This window comes from Hippocampus zosterae, chromosome 13, assembly GCF_025434085.1.
Source record: "Hippocampus zosterae strain Florida chromosome 13, ASM2543408v3, whole genome shotgun sequence".
Classification (NCBI taxonomy): domain Eukaryota; kingdom Metazoa; phylum Chordata; class Actinopteri; order Syngnathiformes; family Syngnathidae; genus Hippocampus; species Hippocampus zosterae.
Genome location: NC_067463.1, coordinates 19,096,181 through 19,116,202, shown reverse-complemented (window position 1 = coordinate 19,116,202; position 20,022 = coordinate 19,096,181). Strand labels below are relative to the sequence as shown.

General features: G+C 41.8%; 2 protein-coding genes across 6 annotated transcripts in view; one reads left to right on the top strand and one right to left on the bottom strand.

The window, feature by feature from the left end:
- Positions 1-388: 388 nt before the first annotated feature.
- rasal3 (RAS protein activator like 3) lies at positions 389-19,292 on the bottom strand. Of its 3 annotated transcripts, none has more exons than XM_052083223.1 (21): positions 19,101-19,292; positions 14,665-14,740; positions 14,019-14,587; positions 12,204-12,331; positions 11,833-11,911; positions 10,664-10,719; positions 10,504-10,589; positions 9,572-9,701; positions 9,157-9,255; positions 8,389-9,063; positions 7,271-7,415; positions 7,043-7,187; positions 6,727-6,963; positions 6,386-6,587; positions 5,716-5,807; positions 5,534-5,647; positions 4,316-4,481; positions 3,513-3,620; positions 3,221-3,411; positions 2,957-3,041; positions 389-1,143 (listed from the first exon to the last, which is right to left on the bottom strand). In XM_052083223.1, the coding sequence occupies exons 2-21, from the start codon at positions 14,727-14,729 to the stop codon at positions 1,105-1,107; spliced, it is 3,411 nt and encodes a 1,136-aa protein (XP_051939183.1). In that variant the 5' UTR covers positions 14,730-14,740; positions 19,101-19,292; the 3' UTR covers positions 389-1,104. The 3 variants fall into 3 exon arrangements, with proteins under 3 accessions (XP_051939183.1, XP_051939181.1, XP_051939182.1); XM_052083221.1 differs by lacking the exon at positions 19,101-19,292 and adding an exon at positions 18,554-18,599; XM_052083222.1 differs by lacking the exon at positions 19,101-19,292 and adding an exon at positions 15,132-15,156.
- si:dkey-237i9.1 (SEC14-like protein 1) overlaps positions 17,624-20,022 on the top strand; it is a 92,431-nt gene continuing 90,032 nt past the window's right edge. The window contains exon 1 of one of the 3 annotated variants that reach the window (XM_052083269.1): positions 17,624-18,035. The gene's annotated coding sequence lies outside the window, so the exon portion shown is untranslated. The remainder of the gene's footprint in view (positions 18,036-20,022) is intronic. The other 2 variants (XM_052083271.1, XM_052083270.1) reach the window with 2 other exon arrangements.

The following is a 20,022-nucleotide window of genomic DNA, read 5'->3' as shown; positions in this document are numbered from 1 at the left end:
AATACACTCTGCTCCTCCCTCCTGCCTGCTTTTTGGGGTCCGCCACCACCTTGCAACGTGACACGTATAAGGCACTCAAAATGACTCGTTTTACTGATAATGTGGTATCAGGGGGTTCCGTAGCTTGCATAAGTACACTTCAACAATATAACAACAGCCAGGCATTGAACCCACTTCACTGGATTGGGAGACGACCGCTCTACCACCGTGTGTTCTACAGTCCACTTGTCCTCAAAAACCTGAAGAAATACCTAATGAGTGACTCATCCACACAAGTCCGCTCATGCCACCTGCTGGACAGACTGAAACAGAACCGTGACACTATCGCTGTAAGGAATACCTGCACACGACCTGCCTTGGCATGGAAGAACTTCATCACACAGCAACCAATAATCATATTGTTTATTCAACCAAATTTCCTGTCAAATTACAGCCAAGTAGTGGCAGCTGCTGTTGCCGGATTGTTAGTTATTTTACAGACCTTGAACTGATATACCGGTAAACTTTACAGTGGCTGGACTCTGAGCCCCTTCCGGATGGCCGAGCGTCACAGATCTTATACCTCCATCTGTTATGTAAATATTAAAATTTGTTTTTACAGTGCAGTACTTCATAATCGCAAATTATTTAGTATCTGTTGTGTTTGTATGTGCGTAATTCCGGATAAAGGCTTTATTTTGTATCTCGTTAGATTTTGCTAGTGAACCAGAGTGAGTTGGCATTAGGGGGACATTTTATCTTCTATTCAGTGCTTAACATTAATGAAAACACCTTTGTGCTTCCTGTGAGCGTTATTATGTTACAATATATGGTGTACTATGCTACAAAATAATGGTCTCTTGATTGTTAAGCCATTTGTCAATGTGCATACAAATACGGTATTTCATTTTCTGGAACAAATACATTTATGTTACATGCCAATAAATGTTCCGTACAGCAAAAATAAATGTAGCTGTGTTCACTGAGAAATGGCTGAAAAGCATACTCGGGTGGTCTGCTCAGTTGTGTTGAACACTAATTCTACAAAACTGTCTTCAGATCTAAATGATCCTTGACAATTTGATAACTTTCATCAGATTGTTCATTGCTATGTGACTTATTGAGCTACTGAATGTTCTTCATCAAGCTGGCAAACTGCTCCTCCTGAAAGAAAAAAATCATAAAAAAGACAACATCAGCTCACTTGAATTCCATCAAAATTATGGTGCAATACCCAATAAAGTGATATATATATATATATATATATATATATATATATATATATATATATATATATATATATATATATATTAGAGCTGTCAGTTTAGCGCATTTTTATTGGCATTAATTTAAATGAATTTTAAAGGGATTCATTTTTTTCTCGCGAGATTAACGCGGCACACGTCACAGCGGATGTTACGTTACTCTATAAATATACCAGAAACAAAACAACATGCACGCTGCAGAAGTCCACACCCATACCTGTTTTGCCAGCCACGGCAGCGCGAGGCACCGAAAACGGATACTTAAAGAGTTTATGAATGGAAAGTTTTCTTTAAAAAAGTTGCCAGATAGTTCCACTGACAAGACCAAAGTTACCTGGATGTTTTGCAGTAGTAAACTGAGCTATCATCATAGCACATCTAGTCTGAATACCACATAATGGCTAAGCACAGAGCTAATGTGAGTACTCCGCCCTCTCGTCTAAGACAGACAGATGCGGATCATTTCAAAGTGAAGAAAATGTATAACACGACGAAGAAGAAATTTGCTGAAGCCATAGCTAAATGTGTGGCTACGGCATGCAAGCCTGTCAACATTGTCCACAGCTGACTCAAGCTGAAATCATTCGCAATGCTTCTAACGACTCCACTACGGATTGCCAGCGAGAGCCTCCATTAGCTGTGTACTGAGATTATACGTAGCGGAGAAGACACTGTTTCGGGAGAGAAATAAGAGACTAGGTTGATGAGCTTCTGGTGAAATAAGAGTAGGTAGCCTGTCGAATACAATGTATCCCACTGACGCGATTGTTACTTGTTTGGAACTATTTTGTGTGGATGGTTACAGTGTTCCGTGGCCATATATAATAAGGCGGGTGGAGCTTGTCTGTGTTAGTCTGACAGCGACAGTGCGCTGAGGCACGTCAAGAGTTCAGCGGTGCAGTGGTAGCGAGCTAGCTGAAAATAAAACGTCTCCGGTGTTGTCATCTAACCAAGTATAGTCATCCGAAATGATGTCTACACGAAACCGTAGAGAGACTTCCGAGCAAGAAGGACCAACAGAATCAACAGAGCCTGACTGCTGTGTTCAAAGCAAACTTGAGAAAAACGAAATGTCCAACCATGGCTTAAGTCCACTATAGGCTGAGTACTAGTTGACCTGTTAAATCAGCTGTTGTGTGAAAAAATATTTTTTCACCATTGTTGATGGACAGTAATATTGTGTGAGTGATTATGTGTGAATAACTGCTCCAAGTGAAAAATGTTCATGTAAAATTGAAAATCAAAATTGTTATTTCAAAAAAATTTGCATTTTGCACATAGAAACACATTCATGATTCCATGTTGATGAGAGCATTAAAATAGGGAAAAATAGGACAAAAAAATATAAAAGGAAATTCAGAAATGATAAAAAAAATGTGTGAGTAATCACGATTGATTTGTAGTTTATTTGAGTTTATTATGACAGTTGCGTTTTTAATTAGATTAAATATTTTAATCATTTGACAGCTCTTATATATATATACTGCATATAGATACTGTATAGACAGGTATATATGTGTGTGTATATATATGTATATATAAAGTATATATATATAATGTATACAGTTTATGTTTGGAGAGAGAATGCGATTCATTGATTTTAAAATGTAACAATTCAATTCGATTTGGGTTTTATACACACACACACACACGCACGCGCACACACACACACACACACACACGCACGCTCACCCCATTTTCTAGTGTCTTACCAGTATGTTCATCCGTTCAGCTGCTGCAACTGCGACATTCAGCTTGCGCTCATCATCCTCTCTCTCCTCCTCAATCACACCCAACCTTATCAAAGACACAGACAGCCAAGACATAAGAATTGGATACTTACTATGTGATATTAAAGCCATTTTTGTCAACAGTATTGCGCACATGCAGTTACCACACGGCCAACCAACTTGTTGCGTGTAGTGTAATGATGACTAATTCCAAGCAACTGTTGTACGCTGTCTTCTGATTTCTACCTGAAGGTGGCACTAGCAAGCTGCTCCTCTCGCACAGCCAGCAGATTCCGGAGCTCATTCATTTCCGCCTGCAGTATTGCATTCTGGTCTTGAGTTTGGTTAATGAAGTCCTCCAGTCGCTTTGCCATTTCCAGCTCACGCTCAGTCACTTGGTCCATTCCCAGGCGAAGCTCCGACAATTCTTGGGCATGCTGGTTCATGGATCGCAAAGACAAACGGATATACATCACTGGGAATCCATATAGTAGTTGTCTTATTCATATGACAGCTTTCTGAGACAGGTATGACATACCCTGTCGAGTAAGCTGAGTTCCTCCCGCCCAGACTGTTTCTCTCTAGGTTCCCTGTTTTGTATGTCTTTAATCCAGGGAACTGGTGCACATGGTTTCGTCGCTTCGCTCTGATCAAGAAAAAAGAATTCACATAGTGAAAAGTCGCATTTTCAGCCCGTGCAGTCTCCAGAGTGGACCCTGCATAAATAAGATGTCATCCACTCCAGCTCGGGATAATCTGTATGGAAAATGGATAAATCGAAGTTATACTACCATTTGGGGCTCATTCGGTCTTTTAATAAGCGAGGAGTGGCGTCTTTGACTTGATGCATGGGTAAAGTGAGAAGAGACGACTTCTGTTGTGATTTGGTGCGACATAAATAAAATTAAATTGACCTGGAGACTCAATTAGGTGTTCATGTATTTTATAATTAATACAGAGCGGCAATTAAATGGTGTAGTCGTAAACATATTATTTGGGGGAGTAATATATTGATAATGAGTGCCTGACTTCCTATTCCCCCTTGTCTCTTTGTCAAGGAGCATGGAACCACCAGTCCATGGTTTGCCATTCGAACCGCTTCTAATGGAGACAAATGACCTTTGCCTTGCAAACATGTGATTTGAACATGGAAAAAAAATAATCGAAGCAATGTCCGCAGTGTAGTAATTGGAATTTTTACGTCAGCCAGTCAGAAAAAGCTCTGTGATTTTCCACATATGTAGCACAACACACCACTGATATGCTCAACATATAAACAACAGGATGTAATATTTAAGAACAGGTTAGGTGACCTCACTCTTCTATATTTTTTACACTCACTGTTTTTGGTGATGAGATGAGGGGCTGGTTTGTTTCCAAATCGTGTTCATGGTTAGTTGTGGGAAGAGCTTCAGAACTTGTCTGCCTCTTCAGTTTTTTTTCAGGACGTGTGTGTGGAGCACTTCGAGTTCTGGTGACAGGCTTGCTCCTCCGAGCTTTGACATCTCTGTGAAATAAATACACATAAGTGCCACTCTTTAATTATTTAGGATTTAGAACTGACAAAATTGAATTGATCATATCCACCCATGTGATGTGTGCACACAAGATGGGCTGCGGACTGGTAACGTAATGTGTTTTGCCAGCAAAGTCATTAAGATACTGAATATTTTTCTCTGCTAACTTATTCTTTATTCGGAGGTTGCGCATCATTGAAACTGTCAACAGCAATGTTCCAAAGTACATGATTAGTAAAAAAAAAATAAAAAAACACTGCAGCTACACTGGAGGGGTGAAAAGTTCTTGTAGCATTAGGGGGCGCTATTTGTAACATCTTGTTAGAGGAATCTATGAGCAAAATTGTACCATGTTTAAAGTTTCATTTAATTTGGGCACATCTAAACGTTTGGGTGCGTATCCAGCACCCCCAAATGCCTGTACACAAATGCGCCAGCCACCTGGCCGGAGGGCAGTTGAAGTCCACAATCAGCACGTCAATGCATCTGGGCGATCACAGAGGAGAGGGCAAAACTCGGTCACAAAAGGGGAATGAATAATTCGGGAACAGCGGTTGAACAACAAAAGACGAGTTGAGAACACCCGTCGCGCCCAGGCGACATTGGCCCTCTGCAAATTCTGCAACATGACAATTTGATGTAGACCAGACAGAAAAGGCGCCAACGTACTGGTGGTTCAAAGTTTAAAAACAGGTAACCAATCACTACCGAGGGGCCGGACCGGGGGTGCGCCATGCAAATATCGGGGGCAGTGTTTTTCTTGTATTTTGCATATGTTACAATAAAATGTCGAACTCGCGGAGCAACTAAACCGTCGTTCGCTCTCAGAGATCCGCTTCCACCGATATTGAAGACAATTTTCCTGTGTGCCGAGTCATTTCTTTAACTTTGTCCGAGAACAACTCTGACACATCTGCACTCTGTCAGAGTTTTTTGCCTTAAAAACGAAAATACGGTCCATGTTGAAGGATCTTTGTAGATGAATGAAGAGATCCAGCAGCAGAAAAAAAAAGGTCTTAAAGTGGATTTGTGAATCACGTACCCTTCTCTTGGGCTGTTGGAGTCCTGGGGAAGCTGCTGGAGGGATGATTGGTGAGGGCTAAATTTGCTCAAGTCTTTTGGAGGAATGTACATTGGCTTGGATTGTTTCCTCGGGCTGTGAGAAAGAAGGTACTTTTACGAGAGTATGACAACAACAAATGATAGATCTTAGAGTAAACATACTTGTTAATTGTGATTTGATGCATCTCAGGGCCCAGTGACTCTGTTATCTGGTTCAGAATCCAAGGCAGAGGCTGCAATTTTTCAATTGTTTCCTAAAGAATATCAAAGCTCTGTGTCAGTGTGTGTGTGTGTGTGTGTGTGTGTGTGTGTGTGTGTGTGTGTGTGTGTGTGTGTGTGTGGAAATGAAATGCATACAGCTGTAAAAGCACACACAGACCAACACCCAGAAGAAAGCCACCCGGTAAATGCCACCACACCCAGCCACGGGACACGCTGTTGACACCTGGCAGATGCTAGTGTGTCATCCATGGCGGTAATTTATATCTACAGGCCGTCGTATTGACGCGCTACTGTGCAAATGTCTTTTCATCAAAATTCAAGAAGGGAAAAAGAATTGGTCACCTTGCATTTTAGTTCATCAAAATGGAAACTTTCCTGACTAGCTTAGCGCTGTCACCTCTTGTCACTTATTCAATGAACAATTTTCCTACTCTGTTGAAATCTGCCCATCTGGACTTCATCTCTTCTCATTTGCATGGATGTACCTTCTTTCTAGATGTATTTACTATTTACGGTCCTTTATCTTCTGCCTTGATGTTCAGTACACGAGCCTAATTGACTGTGTTTGGTAATTTATCAGATCTCATTGCACCTCACTGTTCCTTCGTACCTGATCCCTCAGACAGATGATGTCAACGAGCAGGGCATGCAGCACGGCCAGTCGCAGAGGTAGATCCACATAGCCATCAAAAGAGCTCATTGGGATGTCAGCATACGGAGTGGATATTGTTTGGAGAAAGCCCCTCATTCTCTCCCAATGCTGCTGTAAGAATTCATTCATGAACAGCATGTACTCCTCTTTTTCTCCAAATCTGCAGTAGAACAAGAGAGGCGTGAATTAAAAGAAAAGTGTTTTTCTCTTGTTTTAAAAATCAGCATTAAGATTTTTGTCTTGAGGGCTTATTGAAAGTTATGCATGATTCAACAGGCATGGGAAACAAAGCTGCTCACAGTGTGAAGTTCGCCAAGTTCTGGATGACTTTAGCCGTTAGGGTGAGTGTGCGCAGGGTGTTTGGCTCTGGGTATGCTTGTGTCAAACCAAAAAGAGACGGACTGAGGACAGCGGGACACAAGAAGCGAAGGAAGAGGGAAGCAGAGATGAGACGTTGACCAATCTCTGGTCTTCCTTGGTCTTCGCACAGAGCCGCCCAACTTGAGAAAATCTTGTTCAGCTCTTCAGGAAAGTATCTAAAGAAATATTTCTTGAAGTTGATAAGTGCGATTAAGACCCCAATTTTTTTCCTCCACGTGAGCTTCACTATCTTACCCATTGAGGTCAAATATTTTCCGCACCACTTCCTCACACACTTCCCTCAAGTTCCTCTGGTTGTTTAATAGTTCAGCGGCATGGCATTTGCGGGGATCGACTTCACAGTTGTTCCCCATCACATAGAGACGTATGATGAGGTCCCCTAAAATCATTGAGCAAGAGGGCTGTGATGAAAGTATTTGTAATTAAGGGAAAACAGTTTCATCTAACAGACAGTATATTTACCGAGTGTGTCGATAAGGTATTTTTGTCCAACCAGCTTCATATATTCATCGATGGCTTTAGTGGCAATCGTGTTCTCTCTGAAGATGAGAGCCTCCTTCTCTCCAAGACGTTCGAGCTCGGCGGTGCCCAAATCAACAAGAAACTCCTGAGACATTCAATTTTATGTGAATATATTATACAAATTCAATGATCTCGTGTTTAAGCGCTGATCTTCTTCATGTTCCCTCTGATGAGGTAAGTGCACCGTATGATAGCTTTCCCTAAAGTAATTGAAAGGTCGAGCCAATACGAAGGTTTGAAAGAAATCATCTGTTCAATGGACAGAGTATGGTCGACTAGATCTTGAATCCATCCATCCATTTTCTGATCCTCACAAGGGTCGCACACATCTATTATGCCATTCTTCTATCACAGATGGCTCGAGTTGACCAGTGCGAGGAGGAAACTCCCAAAGACCACTGTCCTGAGAAGCTCTCTCAGTGAGATCTGGCTGTTGTTCTGCCAACCTAAAGACGGCTAACTGCTTCAACGCGTATTCTGGACTCAACGCTCAGCGAAGTATTATTCTCTGCATTGCTTTTCAATTACAATTACTCTTCTTTTAACTAGCAGGAAGCTCAAAGTCCCAAGGTTTATTGTTTTGTGTCAGAGTCCTAACACCACTGAAAGAAAGATCACAACAATCGCTCAAAACTCACCTCAGTAGAATGTAGCTAAAACTGTGGTACTAATTGTCCCCCTGGACAGTTTTTGCTCCAAAAGTTACCACCTGTTTAGGGTTACTCTCTAATATATGCAACCCAGCTTGTGAAACCTACGAATGACATCAATCAGGGCATGCTTTTTGAAGAACTAGAACTCAATTCTTCCGTTTAGGTGCTGAGAAGAATTTTAAACCGAGGTCCACATCATCACATTCCGAACTAAAAAGAACTAGTTATGGTTTCCTCACGTCTTAAAAATTGCAATTATTTTGTTGATGGAGCAGATTATTTCCATTCTCATTTGAAAAATGAATCTAAAAGTAAAAAGTAGGGGAGGTCGACCAGACTCCCCCAACCGGTTGTGTTTCGACCTTTGAGATTTCTCTGCGTGCAAGCTTTCCACATGTTTTTTACCTTTGCTTTGCCAATACTCTGCAGCACATGCACAAGCGCCCCAGCCAGCTCCTCCTTTTCTTTCACATTCAGAAGTGGTTCCAAGCTTTTGCACATTTCCACATAATGCACAGTCACATATTCGGCAAACTCCTTGTATTTCTCCATCGGTAGAACCTGTAGATTCTGGAAACGGGCCTTGATGCGGAGAGAAGCCTGTGGCCCTAGATTCTCTTTGCTGCAACCTACTCCCGAGAGCTTGTAAGGAATGACGGGATACCACTTTTCCTGATACTTTCTCCCTCGGATGTCAGCTAAGTGTATGTTTACACTCCCGAGTGGATGCAGACTGAACTCGTCTCGGGAATGGCGCTTTTTCTTGGGTTCTTCTTCGCGGAAAAGGTGCAAGGTGATTTGGGAGATGCAGGGGAGATTGTCAAGTTCAAAGAACTCTCCCCAGAATAAGTGACATCCCTCTGGAACACCCCCGCTGCCGCCCAGGCTTCCTGAAGAGCCAGTCGAGCTTTCCCCAGCCAGGATGGAACGACTGGACACCTTTCCAACAGGGCGAGTGGTGGTACGGGCAAACAGAGTCCCATCCAAGTGTAACTCGCAGTAATAACGCCGTTTGGGAGGCAGATCCTTTGCTTCCTTCACCCACAGATTTAGGGAGTTCTCTGTGCGCTCAACGTTATCCTGGAAACAGTTTTACAGGATGTAAAGTATATATCAACATTTTCTTTGATGATTAGTGTCTTAAATTGGATTGTCTCGGTCCAAAAAGTCCACCTTATTGGGCCGGGCAGCCCTTCTCAGGTCTTCGATCCAACGGTCCCGCTCTGCGGCTGAGGAACAGCCAAAGCAGTGTGTGTTCTCCAAGTTTATGACCTATAGGTGCAATGCATACGTAAAGGATATACATTGAAAGTGACTGTGTATCATTTTCATTTAACTACAGTACAACCATTTTGATACTCATTTTCAAACTTTGCTAGTGAACTCAAGACGGATGGTGTACGCTTTTTCACATGTGGCATCGATCTGACAGCATAAAACACAGACCGCCGACCTCAGGCCATTGTGACCTGAATGATTTTAACCTGCTGGTTTAAGGTAAAACTATATTGGGTTATTTTGAAAAACAAAGGGGGGGGGGGGGGGGGCTTGCTCGAAATGAAGAATGCATGGGTTGGAGATACTGTACCTCAAAACAGTACTTCTCCCCTAAAATGGAGCTGTGGACTGGCCTGACCACAATACTTGGATCTGCACTTAGATCCAGACTTCCAACAGGGCTCACTGGAATTGAGACAGACTCCTTGGATCCATAGTGCCTTAAATAAATAGAATGAAAAGGATACGTTTCATAAGGTTTTATGGACCGTGACTCAGACATTAATATTAGGCAACGTAATGTATCCTCTTACTGCTGAATGAATAAACTGGTAGTGACCATTATTTTTAGAATTGGACTTTCTGTTGTAGCTACTCTGAAGTGTCAAGGTCGGGTGGACCCTAGTGCAGGAAAACACAATACAGCGAGAGTGTGGAAAGAAAATCATAAAATATTTGATGAAAAAAAAAGTAAAAGAATTGGGGAACTTCCGGGAATAAAAACAAATCGAAAGACAACAGGGAAATTAGACCCACGTGACAAACAACACATTAAGTTGAACCTTGTGAACGAAAAACAAAACAAAACAGTAAAACATTAGGGTGAAGCCTTTCATAAACAAGTGTGGCACAGATTTATGGCACAGTTCGTATTACCAGAACGTCCGAGCTCTGAATAAGCAACTACATCCCCGTGCCTGTGTTGGTTTTCTCCGGGTACTCCGGTTTCCTCCCACATTCCAAAAACATGCATGGCAGGCTTATTGAACACTCGAAATTGTCCCTAGGTGTGAGTGTGAGCGCGGCTTATGAGAATCGGGCCAACCTTGTTTTTTTTTCTTCATAGGCCCTAATCCTCTTCCGTAGATTGTCATATGATAAAATAAGTCAATGAATTGGATTTCATTTGAGTGTGTGTGTTTGTCTGTGTGTGTGTGTGTGTGTTTTTACTCACACACACAATTATGAATGGCGCAAAGGCGCAAGCCAGGATGTGGTCTAAAATTAGCATTATAAATTTACCTGCTTCCTTTGTTTAGACCCATGTGGTTCAGTTGAGTGTTGCTATTTCTCTTGGCCTTGTTCTCAAGACGTCGCTTAATCAGTGCCTACAGTGTGAAATATAATATTTAAAACGCATTTGAAATAATTGACGATTATGTTTGATGTGTGCCACACTCACCCGGACACCGCCATCTTCTTTCTTCGGTCGTGGGCTCATGTGGTCAGGAGTACATTCTAAAAGGTACACATGCCAGAGAAAAGAATATACCAGCATATCACTTATTGTTATTTCAATAACTATATTATTATTATTATCATTATTATTTTAATGTGCTTGTTTGAAAGCGCTCTAAAATGTCTATGGTCACTCCTGCTGTAAATTAACACGATGACTCAATTGTGCATCTCCATTGGAGTCAGATTGGCATTATAAACATTTGACAGAACAGGATGTGGTTTTAAGCAGAGGTGGCAAAAGGACTCAAACACTGTATTTCAGTCGAAGGGAAGATACTTGAAAAAAAAAATGATCGCGAAAAACAGACATTGATTCTATTCATTTAGTTAAGGAAAAATACAAAAAAAACGCACCCTGAATGTATTTAAGGACAAAAAGAAAATACTGTCATTGATATACACTTATGTTTTCATAACTTGGCACCATGTGAAAAATATTTCCCCGCATACAAAATTGTTGCCCTCTTTTATTAGCTTTCATACTGCTTGCACGGAGAGAAAAAAAACAACAAGTTAACTATCATTGGCTCAAGCTTAAATGCCATCAAAAATATATCCTATTATCTGTTTTTAAATATGGGGAGAAAAGGTCAAAAGTCAAGCAACATTCAGATGGCCGAAAAATCTGAAAAGGTTTGCTTCTACACTACACTCTCAGCCTTGACACTTACCCCACGCCCCACCACAGACGATCCATCGTTTGAAACCCATCATTTAGTACAAAATGGTCTTGTTTCAATCAATATGTCCCCATGTACAAATCCCTCTTCTTTTTGCGGAGTCCAATGTTGTTCTAGAACCAGCCAACTCAGCTATCACCAAAAAGCACCGCTAACTCTATGCACCCTCTGATCTTGAATGGGGACTATGCCTCCTGCTTTCACTGGGCCAGAAGAACATCTAGCGATGCTATCTTCCACCCGCCCAAAAAAAGAGGAAGCAATTTGACATTCATCCTCAGATAAACATTGTGCTATTTCCTCTGAGGATGTCAGCGGGAATCAAACATCTCCTTGAGCTGATGTCAGTACAGGTAGCGCTTCTGTTTTTGAGGCAAGTGAGGATGGAAACGGTCACCCTGTTTGAAAATTGAATGATTCTTTGATTGACCTGGGTCGATGTCCACAAGATTCTGCATGCTGATATTGGACAGGCAGCTATTAACACGGTTTCGGGTCCACGTTGTTGGCTGTGGACAGAGGCAAAAACCTTTTTTTAACTGAAAAGAAGATTGTGTGTGTGTGTGTGTGTGTTCTTGTACTTTCGTATTGTGAGGACCGGCATGAGTTTTTAACCAACAGAGTGAGGACATTTTGACGAAGTGAGGACATTTTGGCCGGTCCTCACTTTGACACCCTCCAAAATCAACTCCTTTTTACTTGGTCCTCACTGTGCCACAAGCGCAGGAATGTATGTGTGTGTGTGTGTGTGTGTGTGTGTGCGTGTGTGTGTGTGTGTGTGTGTGTGTGTGTGAAGGTTACTTCTTCCTCAGTACAGATGAGAATCTGTCCATCTTGAAGAACACAGTTGCTAATGTTCCATAAGGTAACCTCCGGGGATTGCGTCCACTGGTGTTTCTGGAGTTCTGTGGACACGGCTTCGTGCTCACCTTCACCCAAACACAGTCAGCAGACAAGCAAGCATAGAGTTCACCAAAATGCGTTGATTCAACTCTAAACCTTTCCTTTATTTGGTTTAGAAAAAAAAACAGGATACAGATTATGAATCTTTTCTAAACTAGCAAGAACTGGACCATAATTACATGCACATGCCGAGCCTCTGTTTGTTTTCTATTTGGGTTTTGTACCCATTTCCCCATCACCCTTGGCAACTCCCATTTGAAAAGTAGAAAGTGATGCTATCTGTCTGTACAAGATATACAGAGCTGCCACACTTCCTGTGAATTTTCCACAGTGTCCATTTCCACCAAAATCTGTCCGAGGTTTGAAGCATAGCAATGCGGCAGAATATATTTTAGAGCCAAATGAAATCCATGAACAATCCGTATGACTTTGAATCAACCTGTTTTCTTGGTATGACAGGAAATGCCTCCTCAAATGTTTCTTCGGGCCAGACATTTCGTCTCATTCTTTTCATTGCAGTCGTGGCCCGTTTTACACTTTTTTTTCTACTTTCTTGTATCCTTTTTTGGCCAAAGGGCAAAATTCAATTTTGGACATGAATAATTTAATTTATTTTCTGTAATTTTATTAGGCGGCCCGGTAGTCCAGTGGTTAGCACGTCGGCTTCACAGTGCAGAGGTACCGGGTTCGATTCCAGCTCCGGCCTCCCTGTGTGGAGTTTGCATGTTCTCCCCGGGCCTGCATGGGTTTTCTCCGGGTGCGCCAGTTTCCTCCCACATTCCAAAAATATGCATGGCAGGCTGATTGAACGCTCTAAATTGTCCGTAGGTGTGAGTGTGGATGGTTGTTCGTCTCTGTGTGCCCTGCGATTGGCTGGCAACCGATTCAGGGTGTCCCCCGCCTACTGCCCGGAGACAGCTGGGATCGGCTCCAGCACCCCCCGCGACCCTCGTGAGGATCCAGCGGTTCGAAAGATGAATGAATGAAAAATATTTAAAAAATAATAAATAATTTTGGTGTGTCTGTTTGGAATTATTTAATTACCCTTTTATGTTGTTCATAATTATTCACTCATTATTAATCTTGCGAATCGCTTGGTCCTCACTAGGGTCGCGGGGGGGTGCTGGAGCCTATCCCAGACGTCTTCGGACAGTAGGCTGGGGACACCCCGAATTGGTTGCCAGCCAATCACAGGGCACACAGAGACAAACAACCATCCACGCCCACACTCATACCCCGGAGTGCTCAATCAGGTTGCCATGCATGTTTTTGGAATGTAGGAGGAAACTGGAGCACCCGGAGAAAACCCACGCAGGCCCGGGGAGAACATGCAAATTCCACACAGGGAGCCCGGAGCTGGAATTGAACCCGTTACCTCTGCACTGTGAAGTCGACGTGCTAACCACTGGACTACCGGGCCGCCCTTGTTAATAATGAATGATTCATATTAATTTATGTTGAAGACACTGTTCATACTGATTTCGCACGATCGTAAGGAAACATCTTTATCAATGTGCAACATTTTTTTCCCCCCCGAAATCTCTGGAAGTGTTTAAATTTTCAAATGATCACTTCTACGACATTCCTAGAAAAATGACAATGTGTTATCAGCTGATGAGGCCTGCATGCTCGTCATGTGGCCCTACCTGCTGCCCGCCGGCACCTCGTTGGTGTCCCCGGTTTCAAATAACGACACACACTGAAACGTCTCACCTGGTAACAATGTAGGGGTGCTGTTCCGACTGTGCAGTTTGGGCCTTTTGAGCTTCTGAGACACAGACCTCCAGTACTTTTTGAAGCGGGCCCCTCCTCCTCCTTGCTCGGGGTCCGAAGTGGCTTCTGCAGCAGAGGATGATGACGGTTCTCCTTGTGGTGCACCGGTAGAGTTGGAGGACTGGGTCAGGGTGGTAAAAAGCGACACGGGAGGCAAAGAAAGGGCTCTTCGGAAGGGATTCTTTCCCGTTGAGTTCATCTTGGTTGCTTTGTCTTCCTCACTCAGTGTCTTACGCCACAATTGCATCTTGTTCCATTTGTTGCCCTTTTGAATCCTCTCATTTGTAGTCGCGGCAGAGGCACCTCCGTCTCCCGTCATCTCTTCAAGCGATTCCTTTGAGGCGGTTTGCCATTTGTATGTGTTGAGAGGGTCCGTGGACATAGCTGCTTGCCCCTCCTGATGATCTGCAGGAGGATTTGTCTTCTTCTCTGGTGATCCATGTTCTGGTGGAGGTCGATGAGCTGCAGGCTCCACTTCTTTTTGCTCGGTGCCCATTTTAATGATCAAGCTGTTCATGACATTAGTATCTCTTTTCCGTGGGTGCATGAAACAAAATCACGATTGAAAATTGTGCATCTGACTTACCTGAAGCTTGGATGTACTCGTGTACAATGAATGAGGTGAGGAGCCACTGGTTCTCTCTGCATCATTTCATCATTTCCTGTTTCCAGTCGACACAGCATGAAACCCTCCTTAAGGTCTTTCTGTGGTCGCATTGGTGCTGTACTCAATTACTTAGTTCCTCACTCTTTTTCTTTTTGCCAAATAACTTAACACAGGACACTTTTCACATTCTGTTTTAGTTTTTTTTCCTCTTTAGATGCAGTATGAGCCATTGGGGTTTATGTTTTGCAATATATTGATTTGGTTCAAAATAAAAGCTAAATGGGCAAACAATAAATTGTGTGATGTGTAGGTGCCAGTATCTTGCCTAAAATAAAGCTTCATCGTCGGTTAAGCTTTGTGAGACAAATTGACATGTTCTTGATGACACATCAATGAACATTTAAGTGTTAATCAATGTATTGATCAATGGATATACAACATCTTACCATCCTCCATGTTCTCTTAATGAGGTAAAGGCTTAAAATTTTCAGACATAAGAATACATGTTGAATTGACATCAAGTACCGGGCTACTGATGATTTCTATCTTTTGATCAATATTTAATAACGCTGCACATGAGCATTCTGGTAATGCGCAAGGGTAATGGTAGCAACTGATCTGCTTGGGGTGTATATTGACTGTTGAGATTAGTTTCCTGCCAAGCGAGGCCACACTTCCTCCACAATGGTTTCACAGACACTAAAAACCACTTCCTGTGTTCACACTGCTCTCTGCACGCCCATATTTCATATGAATAATAATTAGTTCAAAAAAATATTTCATACTATCACTATTTCTTGATGATCTTTCTGAAGAATTAAAACATTTATTCATTCGTAATGATTGACTGATGTCGCAGTCAATCATTTAATCCCTTTGCTTTACAGTTTGTCCTCATTGTGGTCGTAGGATATTCTCACTGTGTAAAAGTAAAAATATTCCAACCTACAAGTATTTGATAGGAGTACAAATTGAATATGATAAAAACTGTTTTGATAATTGGGCTCTCACATGCACTACAGAAAGGGAGAAGGGTCCATGATCTATTACTTTAACCAGCCATCAGAGGGCTACCAATCTTGTCAAGCAGGGTTTTAAAGTTGCCGCTGTAGCAACCACAATAATGGGGCACTGCGTATTGATTAGAGTCATAAGCGTACTGTGTTGATTGCGTAGTAGACATATAGTCTACTTAAAAATGTTATCTGGATTCAGATTATTTCGTGCAACCGCTTGACGAAATAAAATGGAGTAATTTCAACACACCATATTTTTCTAAGTAAATTAAGACAAAATTAATTATTGACCTGTGACAAGACATGCTATATAAATCCATGCTCACACTCACACCTAGGGATGCGCTAACCCAGTCGACACTCGGCTGCCAGTGCTATTATTACTATAACTAATAATAATAATAATAATAGGCGGTATGGTAGGTGACTGGTTAGCACGTCCGCCTCACAGTGCAGAGATGCAGGGTTCGATTCCGCTCCGGCCTTCCTGTGTGGAGTTTGCATGTTCTTGTGCCTGAGTGGGTTCCTCCACTAAATGGCAGAAGAAAGTGTTCAAGTCAATAGATCCAAAATTCTCACTTCAATACGTACTGTATGTTTGTGAGTAAACTGAGATGAGATCATCATTATTTCTATGTACTTCAAGGATGGGCAACTGGCGGCACATGGTCCACCACATTGAGTGCCTTGATTAATTGTCAAAAAAACCCCAAACATTTTTGGATCATTTTTTTCCATAAAATACCTCAATAAAGTTCAAGAAACACTGAAAAACATTTAAAATATGTTTTCTACGAAAACAATACCGGTGCTAATATGTGCATCACAGGTGCCAAACTGCGAAAATGCACTTCAGGGGTCGACTATAGTTTTAAGTTAATATATCACCAATCACCACTAGATGGCAGACAAGTCTTAGTTGCGCTCACGCTGTCTTGTACTTCCCCATACAGTACTACAAGGTGAGTAGGCCAACAATTTAGGGATATATGAAGGACAAACAAAGTACCGAAATATTAAAATTTTAAATGAGTTGATTTGGTGAAAAAAATGTACAAAATGAATTTTTAGTTAATGTTCTTGTTCAGCCGTTTTGTACTATTCCCGACATCCCATCAAGGGTGTCCATTTTCCCAACAGTTGGAAGCAGAATCAGCTCAGAGACAGAGGCGGCGTCCACAATGGCTTGAGGACTTTTTTGTTGAACCCTCAGGGTGAGCGGTTTTATCAAGGGGAGGGCAGAGTAATATCTGTACAAGGTGAGTCGGGGTCAGTGAGAGGGCCCTACCCAGCGGAAGATTAGCTCGGGCAGTCAGTTTGAGTGTGGAGCGTGTGGACGTGAATTGTGATCATCAGCAACTCTATTGTGAATGTGTTGCTATTTTGTTTATTAAAAAGTGAACCGATTGCATCAGCGACCATACAGAAAGCTATTACAATGCTGTACGTAAATGTTCAAAGTCATCACTGTGTACTGTACATCACCGTCAAACTGTCAATAATATTATTCTTGAAGCCTATCTATGCATTTGGGAGTCCTATTTAGGAATGGCTAATATGAGTCGGCAGTTGGTGCACAAAATTGTTATAATTTTCCAAGTGCATAGATGGAATTTATGGACAGTTTACCATTTTGTTTCGTAATTGTAACTACAAACCAAATCTACACACACATCACTTTATTTAAGCAAGACAATATGCGTTTTCTAAATTCATTAAAAATGACAAGTTGATGTATGTTGGTTGCCTTGGCCCTCGGAAAATATTCCAGTTCCTCATGTGATCCTTTGTAAAATTAATTGCCCACCATTAAGGTATTTTTTAAGCATTTCAGTAGATTCCGGAGGCCACTCTCTCTCTCTTTCTCTATTTGCGAGAAAGTGGCTAAACCACGGACTCTCCGTGGGCTAAACCTTTATTTTTCCGTGGGCTAAACTTGCCGACGTCAGTGGATGGATTGATGACGTATTGGACACGTCAGAGACAAGAGGAGGAGACAGAAACTGGAAGAAAGATATGGTCCTCCCCTGATCACCTTTCATCCACCACAGCAGGATTTATCCGAGCTTGATGGGTGCCTTCTTGGTCGTAAGTCTATTCCCCGTCCCCTGCCGTCAGACCCTTTGGAAGATTTAACCGGCTGCTTGATTCAGCGGCTACATGGCTAGTTAGCGCAGCGAAGCTAACGAGCGTTAGCTTGTGCGCCAGCTCATCTGCCGGAGCCCGGCGAAGTGGAGAATCGATGACAGGAATGGCCACTTCACTGGGATAGCCGAAGAAACGACCAATATTACGCCCAAACTCTTTCCAGACAAGCATCTACTGAATTAACTGGTGAGTGTATATTCAGTTACATGTTGACAACTCAACAGCAATTTGAAAACTTGGTGTTTGGCTTGCTGTTTAGCAGCCAGCAACTCTGTTGTGTAATGTCTGTTAACGGGACCCCCCCTCCCTCAGCGTCCATAGCTTGATTTTTAAAACCTGAACAGTCACACAATTTATCCACTTATATTTAAAACGATCTTATATAGCAATCAAGCCGCTTTGAAGGATGTTTCGGTGCTAGGCGTCCGATCATAGATTAAGTGACATGAATGGTAGTTGTATAAATTGTTCACTGTTAAGACAGAATAACATTACGCGAAGAAAAATGTAAATAAAAGCGATATAGTTCAGAAAAGGGACAATTGACAACGATTTATGTGCAAATGTGTTCGCCTGACGTCTTGTTTTGACGTGTCTCCAAAGTTTCTGACAGACCCTGAAGCATGACGGTAATTATTGATGTGTGAACATAGCTTTAGTGTGTTTATTATTTTGTGTGTCCTATTAGTCGTCTTTCTACCTACCCTGATCCATCTTTAAGTAGGACTGGGACATCGACTCCCAGCCTCCCTTGCAACATTTGCTCACAAACATGTATCATCTTGCCGAACAAGCAGAACACGAATATCCTAAGAACTCTTTTCACTTCCCTGAACTGATATCAAGCATGCATGCACTTTTTGCTTTGAGTCATAATTTCCACAAAAAAAGTATCCAGTTTCCTACTTGCGTCAAGGCTGCTGTAGCATCTTTCCTTAACTGTTTCAAGTTTCCCTTGCGTTAATTTTGTCAAGTGTGAACAGCTTTTGTATGCTATTAAATGGAGTGCTGTCTTGCGACCTGTGCAGTAGCTGTACAGTGGAACCTCCGAGATCGACCACAGTTCACAACTTGTTAATATTTTGAACAATGTTTTCCCATACACCACTTCTGTATTGCTACACTACGCCTAGTTACAGGAAGTTCCAATTGCGGCTCAATGTTTGTCATCAAATTTGATGTGGCGTAACAAACGCACATGAAAAAAGTCAACACACTTGTGGCGATTGTTATTTTACTTTTGGTACTCACCAAGCTGGAGTCTCCAAAGTTATATTAATGCCTTGTGTGATGTTACACAAACAGTTTTTTTAATGTGGATTTATCATAAAGTTCTATTGTATGGACTCAGCCATCTCGATTGTTCCCGCTTTATCCATCTCTAAGCAAAATTGCTGCATTCTTCACCTGAATCTAGGGAGAGATACGCAAAATGTTGCTGAATAATGTGAGTCATAACACTGAAGCAAATCGCCCCCCTCCGGGTCAGCACTTGAGTTCAATATGGACTAATAAGTCGAATTAGCCTTTGTTTATTAGCTCGCGCTCATGTTTTGGTAAAACCTGCAAGACTACAATGTTGAAGTGTCATTTTCATCGAGATTTATTTAACATCTTCGAATTGTGTGAAGAGTTTAAAAAAAAGTAAACTTACTTTGCTGTTGTTGTTTTTTTTAATTTGGATGAGACCTATTAGGGTTGTACTGGGGGGTTAGGTGGTGGTGGCTGCACAAGTGCAGGAACTCAACTCTAGTTTGTGTGTAGCCGCTTTTCAATATGAATCAACTTAAGACTAATTTTGATGCATTTGCTTTATGCATTTTACTCCTATCAATTGAACTTTTCATACCTGGTGACAAATTGTCGAAATGCTGAACCACACAGCAATGCTGGGCTATCGCGCCTCTTGTTTGCTGAAATTGTAATTTTTTTGTAATTTAGTTTGGCAGTTCAGTCTTGACAAGTAGCATTTTGAAAAAATATAATAGAATGCAGAAGAGATACTGACAACTAAAAATAGAAGGGCTGTGAGTTTAGATGGACATTCTACTTATGAGTGTTTGCATGTTATCAGTTTCATGACTTCCGGGGCCTTTGAGGTTCCACTGTACTTATTTCACTTGTACACTGTAGTTTGCAGTGATGCTGTTTGTTGTTGTTTGACGTGCAGCCA